This window comes from Loxodonta africana, chromosome 6 (assembly GCF_030014295.1).
Source record: "Loxodonta africana isolate mLoxAfr1 chromosome 6, mLoxAfr1.hap2, whole genome shotgun sequence".
In the NCBI taxonomy this organism is placed as follows: Eukaryota; Metazoa; Chordata; class Mammalia; order Proboscidea; family Elephantidae; genus Loxodonta; species Loxodonta africana.
In genome coordinates, this window is record NC_087347.1 from 139,185,756 (window position 1) to 139,195,535 (window position 9,780).

Below are 9,780 nucleotides of genomic sequence, written 5' to 3' on the forward strand. Positions count from 1 at the left end.
ACAAGGGGATACTATGTGGTTAAAAGTCAGGAAAGGTGTGCATCAGAGTTGTACCCTTTCACCATACTTATTCAATCTGTATGCTGAGCAAATAATCCGAGAAGCTGGACTACATGAAGAACATGGCATCAGGATTGGAGGAAGACTCATTAACAACCTGCATTATGCAGATGACACAACCTCGCTTGCTGAAAGTGAAGAAGACTTGAAGCACTTACTGATGAAGCTCAAAGACCACAGCATTCAGTATGGATTATATCTAACATAAATTCTCACAACTGGACCAATAAGCAACATCATGATAAAAAGAGAAGAGATTTAAGTTGCCAAGGATTTCATTTTACCTGGATCCACAATCGATGCCTATGGAAGCAGCAGTCAGGAAATCAAATTACATTGCATTGGGCAAATCTGCAGCAAGAGATGTCTTTGAAGTGTTCAAAACAAAAATATCACTTTAAGGATTAATGTATACCTGACCTAAGCCATGGTGTTTCAATCATCTCATATGCATGCCAAAGCTGGACAATGAATAAAGAAGACTGGAAAAGAGTTTGATGTCTTTGAATTACAGTGCTGGCAAATAACACTGAATATACATACTACAGACTGCCAGAAGAACAAACAAATCTGTCTTGGAACAAGTACAGCCAGAATGTTCCTTAGAAGCAAGGATGGTGAGACTTCATCTCACATACCTTGAACATGTTATCAGGAGGGATCAGTTCCTGGAGAAGGACATCATGCTTGGTAAAGTAGAGTATCATCAAAAAAGAGGAAGACCCTCAATGAGATGGACTGACACAGTGGCTGGAACACTGGGCTCAAACACAACTATCACGAGGATGGCACAGGACCCGGCGGTATTTCCTTCCGTTGTACATAGGGTCGCAATGAGTTGGAACTGACTTGACGGCACCTAACAACAACAACAACAACAACAGGCATGTATGATTCCATAATAGGAAATAAAATACAATGGCTATTTTACAACACTGAAATTACTTTATGCATATTCCTCACTTTAATGATCACAAACTGCACAGCAGAAAGCTTGTTTTCATCCCTAAAGAGATTTCAAAAACCCTCAGCGTACAAAAATGATTTAAGAAAGACTCGTTTTATTATCTTTATTATGTACAGAAGTAAATATTGTTTGGCAGCTTAATTGTGATGAAATCATTGAAGAATTGTAAGAGCAAAGAGTAGAAATGTTTTTAATTATAACATGTTAGAGATGAAAGATCCAGCTAAAAGTAAAATATAGTAATTTCTTGTAATACTTGTAAAACACGGTAATTTCTTATAATAGTTCATTAAACTTTATGACATCTTTTCATTTGTTCATTTATAATTATAGCAGTTATTATGCAACAAGCATCAAAATTGAAGTATGAGCTGTTTAAAGCAAAATTGGTGAAAGTCAATTTTTTGTTATGGGAGATTGACAGATTTTTACATTCATTGTTGAAACAACTGAGTTCACTGACTCATTTCTTCATTGTAGAATATGTAGAATATTCTTTTTGTAGAAAATGTGTTATATCCACTAAAAATTCTGTAATTCATTTCATCTCATTCTGCTAAAATATTATACAACACTTCTGCATTCAATTTCTAATAAAAAATATTATAGTCACACGTAAAAAGAAGTTACATCATGGGTAGCTAAAACACACACACATATAACTTAATCTGTTACTGTTGAGTCAATTCCGACTCATAACAACCCTATAGGACAGAGTGTTGCCAGAATCGAACAAGGTTCTTGCCTCTCACTGGTCAAGAATGAGCAAGTAAGGCACACAGTTTTCCACACGAGCAAAACTTTACTGAAGAGGCTTGCAAGCAGAGACGAGGAGGGCCTAAAGCAACGCTTACCCCCATCTCACAGAACAAAAGACTTGCCTGGGTTTTTAAAAGTTCTTGGGCGGGAAAAGATTCATGTTTATTTACAAGCAGGGTTTTCCCCGGCAAGTAGCCCATCTTGGGCAGGGATAGGTTAACTACAGTGCGTGCATAGCAGCTTTCTAAGATGGCTCCTGTCCCGGAGGCCTCTGGGATTCGTAGCAGGACTTATTATGGGGTGTCAAACCTGCGCAGTCTCCAGGCTGCTGCTGCAGCCCCTCACTGCCCCTGGTGGAAGGTCACACAGTGGTCACAGGTGGATGTTCTGCACATGTCCCTGGGGCTGGTTTTATCCAGCTGCTTCTGAAAGCCAACTTTAAAGACATTTGCGGGCTATTTTCCAATACCCTGCCCCACTGTTCTGGTGAATGGCTTTGTTTCTACACCCTGGCCTATTTCCTATACTTTGCAGGTTTGCGGGGGGGCCTCTGTTCCCTGTCTTAAGAGTAGAAAAGAGTACAACGGCAACATAGGGTTTCCAAGGTGCAGCTGGTAGACTTGAACTGCCAACCTTTTGGTTAGCAGCCGAGCTCTAAACCACTGTGCTACCAGAGCTCCACATAAAAAACAAAACAAAACAGTGCCATATATAAAAAATAAAAGCTCCATATATGTAAAAAAAAAAACAGAGCTCCATACATATACACACATATATATATGTATAAAACCAAAACACCCATTGCCCTTGAGTGGATTCTGACTCACTGTGCTACCAGGGCTCCTAAATACATATATATTTATATACACACACACACAAATATATATGTGTGTTTGTGTGTATATACACACATACATGCTGTCGATTCAACTCATACTGACCCTATAAGACAGAGCAGAACTGCCCCCACAGGGTTTCCGAGGTGTGGCTGATGGATTCAAACTGCCGACCTCTTCGGTTAGGAGCCGTAGCTCATGGGAGCTCTTAACCACTGTGCCATCAGGGCTCTCTCTCTCTCTATATATATAACTCACAAATCCCGTTCTCATGCATGAGTTAACAGAAAAGGGGCAACACAGATTATCAGTGTTTAGGCCCCTCACATGCCTTAATCTGGCCCTACTGCTAACCTAAAGGTTGGCAATTCTAACCCACACAGCAGCTTCATGGAAGAAAAGGCCTGGTGATCCACCCCCATAAAAATTAGTCTAGGAAACCCTATGGAGCAGTTTTACTTTGTCCTATGAGTCAGAATCTACAGTTAAGATTATTGATAGACAAAACACCTAGCTAATGGTGTGATGAAAACTGACACTTTGATTAGGACACAGAAGGATGGGGCTTATGGTTCCCCAGGCCTGTTTCTCGGGGTTTAAAATGGAGAACCAAAAATCCAAATTCGTTGCCATCGAGTGGATTCCGACTCACAGCAACCCTATAGGACAGAGTAGAACTGCCCCATAGGGTTTCCAAGGAGCGCCTGGTGGGTGGATCACTTAACCTCTATGCCACCAGGGTTTCCTTAAAATGGAGAGAAACGCCAGATTTGACCTGAGGCCCTTAGTGGCGGAAAACTTAACTTCTGGCCATTGTTTTCTCCAAGTTGGAAAAACCTACATTCTCTTCCCATACCAGGAGTTGAATCCAGGCCGTCTGAATGAAAACCAATATTCCTGACACAAAGAGGTCTTCCCGTCACTGTATACATTGCTTGCGTCAGTTTGGCCTCGGCAGCCCACCCCAGTTGTGGCTGCATGTCATGCCACCTGCCCTACACCCGTGGACATTTGTCCTGAACTTGGCCCCGTCAGCCCGATGCCCTGACCCACTTTCTTCCTGAACTGGCTACATACAGGTGGAACAAAGGGGCTCCTACGGCGCAGGAACCACCCACCTCCTCCTGGGGAAGTCTCCCAGAAAACTGGAGCACAGGCGGAAGGAGGATGAGGAATGCTCACAGATCTTCGCTGTCCTTAGCTACTTTCTGATTGAACGCCACCCCGCACCCCAACTTCAAAGGGCAGATGATTTAGCATGATCAATCCTTGTTCAGGAAGGCTTTTACTTGACCTTCGACATCAAACCTCATCATAAACGGCACCACCAGACACCAACGTTCCACAAAAATCTTTTCCTGGGGAAGAATTTATAGTTGAAAGCAAAAACTGCGCCGTTTCCTTATTTAAGTTCCAAAATCTCACCAGCTGGCAGTTGGTAAACAGCAGAATTTTTTCTGAAATTCAACTCTCTGTCAAGGAAGCGATCTTTTCCTCAGTGTCAGAGGCTCTTTTTGAGTGCTATTAGGCTTTTCGCTGGCAACGCAAGCTCTCCGTGGCCAAAACCGATCTGGGAATGTCCCCCTAACCCAACCCCAAATCTGCCTATCAAAATTAAAATATATGTTAACAGCTCAAGAATTAAAACAGTGTGATGCTGGTGAGTTGACAGGAAGATCCATGAAACAAAATAGCCAAGCCCATTGCCGTCAAGTTGATTCCGACTCAGAGTGACCCTATAGGACAGGGCAGAACTGCTCCCATAGTTGCCAAGGAGCACCTGGTGGATTTGAACTGGTGACCTTTTGGTTAGCAGCCATAGCACTTAACCACTATACCACCAGTTTCCATGAAACAAAATGAATACTCCAAAATTAAAGCCGATGTACACCAGGATTGGATCGCTGACGGTGCAGTGGTTAAGAGCTTGGCTGCTAACCAAAAGGTCGGCAGTTTGAATCCACCAGCCAACCTTTGAAAATCCTATGGGTCAGTTCTACTCTGTCCTATAGGGTTGCTATCAGTTAGAATTGACTCAACAGCAATGGTTTTCTTTGGTTTTATACACTGGGATTACTGTGGAGTTGACTCCAACTCATAGAGAAATGCCCCATAGGGTTTCCAAGGAACCACTGGTGAATTTGAACTGCAGGCCTTTGGGGCAGTTCTATTCTGTCCTGTAGGGTCACCGTGAGTTGAAATCCACTCAATGGTGTTTTTGTTTATTTGAATGCCCTGGGATTAAGTGAAAGATAGAGGTGGTGTCTCAAACTAGGGGTGAGGGCAGTCATTAACACGCAGCATGTAGACACGACGACAGCAAAGATAAAATTTGGATGCAGGACTCCCATACCCCAATAGAAACCTCAAAAATTTTTAATTTTTTTTATAAGTGAAAGTATACAAATCAAGTGAGTCTCCACCCTGTATTCCCCCTGTCCATTCAGCCAGCTTCTGTCCCCCTCTGCCTTGTCATCTTCCCTCCTAACAGGAGCTACCGACAGTCTCATGTGTCTACTTCAGCCAAGAAGCTCACTCCTCACCAGTATCATTTTCTATATTATAGTCCAGTCTGATCCTTGTCTGAAGAGTTGGCTTTGGGAATGGTTCCAGTCTTGGGCTAAAAGAAGGTCTGGGGACCATGAAGAAACCCCATACATTCTTGAGGTAAACACCTGAGAATTGCCTCATTGCCTCATCAGGTTGCCAGGTGGAAACCCCAGGTTTTGCTTTGCATGACTTGTCATAGCCAATAAACAAGAGGCTGTGGTAGGAGATCAGAAAAGCACCTTTATTTAGCTGGCCAAGGAAAAGGAACAGTTAGGGCTGCTGCCTCCAGGACTGCTCGCAGGCGGTTTGGGGAGGAGGGCTTTTACAGAGAGCAGACAAGGAAATGTAAATCTATCGTGGATATTCAGGATCAACCTTCAAGCAGGCATCCAGAGCTTGGGGATGACTATGCATTTTCTTTAGACAAGGGTTCGATTCTCCTGGACAGAAGAAGAGGTCAATTTTCCCTCATTAGCATGTTAAGTCTCCACCTGGGGGCAGGGTGCTTACATGTATTTTGCACTTAATGAGCTAGCAGATAACTTAAAGTGCTAAGATGGTGTTGGAAACCTGCTAAAACTAGTTGGGGCCAGCTGCCATCGTATGGTTATCTTGTCAAGGACAATTTCAGAAGAATGTGTGGCCTATTCGGCTGGGATTAGGAAAGTGAGCCAGGGCAGGTGTCTCCTGGAAAGGCTTGGCTCTGAATCAATTACAGTCCAAATCGAAAAATCATAAAACAGCTGATTAATTCAACTCTATTAAAAAAAAAAATTAAAAAACACAAGAGCTGGATGACAGCTATTAGTGTTCACCTTAGTTATTCATTAAGCTATTCAAATGTCCTGTACAATGCTCCATAATGTTTTCTTTTACAATAAAAAAAATATTGAAAAACACCACAAAGTCAAAAAACAAACTAGGAAAAAATTATTTTTATCTCATATTATGAATGAAGTACTAATTTCCCCCAAACATAAAAACTCCTAGAAATTGCTAACAACATAAACAAACCAGTAGAAAAACAAACCAAGGATAATGACAGAGTTCCCAGAAAAAGAAACACATGAAAAGAGGCTCTGTCTCACTCCTGGTGCGGTAGCAAGCAGATTTTTAAAAACTCAGTTTCCTCCTAGGGTTCCCTTGAAAATCTAAGATCTTTACTTCAAGGCGTAAAACCTGCCAATGGCTGCCCATCTACTCAGGTGTTGCCTGCTTGTTTACTTAGTATCCGATTGTCCTGATCTCTCAGCCATATATGTCACTTTCCTCACCTGAAGCCAGTTTTGAGGACTGAGTGAATGCTGTGGCGCAGGTGTTAAGCGTCTGGCTGCTAACCAAAAGGTCGGCAGTTCGAATTCACCAGCTGCTCCTTGGAAACCCTATGGGGCAGTTCGACTTTGTCCAATAGGATCACTATGAGTCAGAGACGACTGGATGGCAATGGGTTTCATTTTTTTTTTTTTTTTTTTTACAGATAGTGAACCCGAAGCACCTGTTTCTTGCCTTTCTCTGGGACAGGGTTGTACAGTGTCTCACCTTATAACTAAACCACAGCTGATTTATCCATGAGGCTGTTTCTGTTTCCTCACTAAGGTGAACAGCCTTGCATCTGCCCCATGTGAGTGTCTGTCCCATGAGAACACAGGCCTAGAAGTGGTTTTAAAGCAGTGACTTTCAACATTACTCAGTTTGCCTCTTCAAACTAACAAAATTGGAAACATAAAGATCATGGGAATTTTAAGGACGGGCGATTAGCTGAGGTGGAATAGGGGCAATGTGTAAAGGAAGAAGGCCTGATTTAAGGCCGTCACATCTGAGAACAGCTGTGTTCACTGCCCTGACTCTCTGGATGCAGGTCAGTCAGCCCCAGGCTTGAGCTGCCTGAGTTTCTCTTGGAGTCCCTGGAACTGGCTTCGACACCAGGTGATGCGTATCTGGAGGCTGGCTATGTCTGCAGCCAGCTGCAGACCTGGAGGCAAAAGAGACAATGTCATCATGGTATCCCCAAACTCCAGATGGCTGTGCCCAACTGCCCACTTAGTATCTCCACCTGGGCATCAGGTAGACATTGCACACTAACCACAACAGACTGAACTCCCAGCTTCCCCTCAGCTGCTGCCCAAAGCCTTCCCACCGCAGGTAAGGACCACTCCATCCTTCTGGGCATTTGAGATGGAAACTGGGCTCATCCTCAACCGCTCTTCTTATCTTACCCACATCCAATCTGTCAGCAAGTCCTGGGCTTCTATGCTCAATACATGTGCGGGATCCCACTGCTTATTCCTACCTCCGCCTTCATCTCACACTTGGCTGCTCCCTGCCATGTGCCTTCTGCCTTCCAGGCTATCCTTACCCAACAGCCACAAGAATCCTGTTACCCTGCGAGTCCAATCACGCCATCCTCTACTCAGAGCCACCCCATGGCTCCGAAAGTCCTCACTGGGACCTACAGTCTTCAAATCATCTATGTCCAGACCCCTCTCTGCCTTCAGCCCCTAGTACTGTCTACAGCACTGATTCCGCTCCAAACTACTGGCCTCCTCTTTGCTGTTCCTTGAACACACCAGACACGTTTGTCCTGGCTGATCTCTATGCCTGGAACACTGTTTCCCTAGAGAATTTGCACAGCTTTCTCTTTCATCTCCTCAGAGAAGCATTCCCTAGCCACCCTTCATAAAACAGCCCCCAGCCCACTCCTGTCTCACTCCATTCACCACACTATCCTATTTTTTCCTAATAATTTTCACTACGTGGTATTATAGTAATGGCCTACTTTCTTACTTGCATGCTGCCTTTCTCTCCTTCATACAATAAACACTCCATGAAAGATATGTGGAACGCTACCAAAAGACGGTAAATTTTTTTTTTTTAAAGAACAATAAATGTCCAAGCAAAGTCTATGATGAAGGCAATCCATAAAGCCCTTTACAAACTAACCCAAGGTGTGGCATCTCAGGTGCTCCCTGTGGATAGAATCAGAGTTTGCCCCAGGGCCACATGTTCAACTGGCAGGGTCCACTCACCCTCCTGGAAGCTGGCTTGGGCCTGCCGCAGACTTTGAGGAACCAGGATCCCGAACCAGTTCAGGGGATCCTCAGGGGCTGCAGAGGGCTCTGGCTTGGAAGTCCTGGAGAGGCCCTTTCGCCTTCGCAGAGCTGGGGAAAGAAAGGCAGGTGGCTGGGGGTTTTACTCCCTGGCTCTTGTCTCGTTGATGACAGTGTTGAACTTCCTGAGCCTTGTGATCCCAGAGAACAGCAATGGTTGAGAAAATCCCAACAATATTTTGTGTTCTAAGAAACAGCTTACTGTAAAAAACCACCCTTCCCCACACGACTTAGATAAGACTCTCTGTCTGCTCTTTCTCGTAACTCCCAGAAGACTCACAGTGATCCCTTTGTTTACCTATGACAAAATCAAACACGAACTTCTTCCCTTTTGCTTGAACTTGCGGAGAGGTCAGACACAGATCCCCTAACTCCCTGCTGTCTCATGAATGATTAAGGAGATTAGAAGTCTGTCCCCTCCAAACTAGCTAAACACAAAGATAGACATTACCTGTTCAGCTGAGCAAGATTTCTCCTGACTGCAAAACAATCCCAACTGTCTATTCCTCCCCTCCATCAGAGTCTAACCAAAGACCAAACCCGTTGCTGTCAAGTGGATTCCAACTCTTAACGACCTTACAGGGCAGAGTAGAACTGCCCCATAGTGTTTCCAAGGAGCAGCTGGTGGATTCGAACTGCCAACCTTCCGGTTAGCAGCCGAGCTCTTAGCCACCGAGCCATCAGGGCTCCATATCAAAGTCCAAGACAAAACCAAAATCACCCTGACGAGACATTTTCATCTTCTGATCTCGGGTGCTCTGTCTATCGCAACAGCCGGAATGAAAACATCTCCTTGTCTTGTGCACTTTGTCCTCTACATTGGGAAGGTACCCTGACTGGAAGGAGTGGGCGCTCACCTGGCTCGCGCGGGCCCACCTCCTCTGGGGTCTGGCCGACGGCTCTCACCACCCACAACTTCTCAGGTCCGTCTTGGGTCTCGCTGAAGGGCAAGAAAGGATGGATTTCTGGCGGCACCGGGCTGGTCCCCTTTCTGGCCTCTTTCCTGCCCCCCACCTCTCTTGCTCAAGCCTGGCCTTGACATCCATGGCCCCTCACCTGGTGCGGACGCGGCAATGGGGCTCCATGCGGGACGCATACTGCAAAGGCCCTACCGACTTGGCACCCATGGCGTAACGAGCCTTGGAGAGCGAGAACCAGCCCTAAGGCGAGAGAAGAGAGCGGTGAGCCCCAGTTTACCTCCGTGTAGCCACTCGCCCGCCCACCGCCCCAAGCCTCCACCTCCTCCACCCGGGCGTTCAGAGCCGCCCGCTTCGCCTCTAGCTCCTCCAGGTCCCGGAGCAGCTGCAGTAACAGCGAGTCCAACTCGGCCCGCAAGTCTGCTCCTGCCATGGGCTACACGAACAGTCCCTAATTGCGCAAAGGCTCGGGTCTGGGGTCGGTCTCCGTTCAGCTCGCCCAGTCACCGCCCGCCGCTCCGGGTAACAGCCAATCGGCACACGAAACCCTCAGCGGCTGCCCTTGAAGGGCGAGCGCTCCTAGG

General features: G+C 45.5%; 1 protein-coding gene across 1 annotated transcript; it reads right to left on the reverse strand.

Moving 5' to 3' along the window:
• Nucleotides 1–4,816: 4,816 nt before the first annotated feature.
• CCDC115 (coiled-coil domain containing 115) lies at nt 4,817–9,773 on the reverse strand. Its single transcript, XM_003416693.4, has 5 exons — nt 9,519–9,773; nt 9,336–9,439; nt 9,137–9,219; nt 8,199–8,330; nt 4,817–7,144 (listed from the first exon to the last, which is right to left on the reverse strand). Exons 1-5 carry the CDS (start codon nt 9,627–9,629, stop codon nt 7,032–7,034), a joined length of 543 nt encoding a protein of 180 aa, XP_003416741.1. The 5' UTR covers nt 9,630–9,773; the 3' UTR covers nt 4,817–7,031.
• Nucleotides 9,774–9,780: the final 7 nt, after the last annotated feature.

Bases quoted from the DNA above. Each gene is read 5' to 3' on its own strand.
- CCDC115 (XM_003416693.4), bottom strand. From the start codon at position 9,629: ATGGCAGGAGCAGACTTGCGGGCCGAGTTGGACTCGCTGTTACTGCAG. The intron at 9,220-9,335 runs GTGAGGGGCCAT...CTTGCCCTTCAG, and splicing joins CATTGCCGCGTCCGCACCAG to CGAGACCCAAGACGGACCTG. The intron at 8,331-9,136 runs GTGAGCGCCCAC...TTCTTTCCCCAG, and splicing joins GGTGGGCCCGCGCGAGCCAG to CTCTGCGAAGGCGAAAGGGC.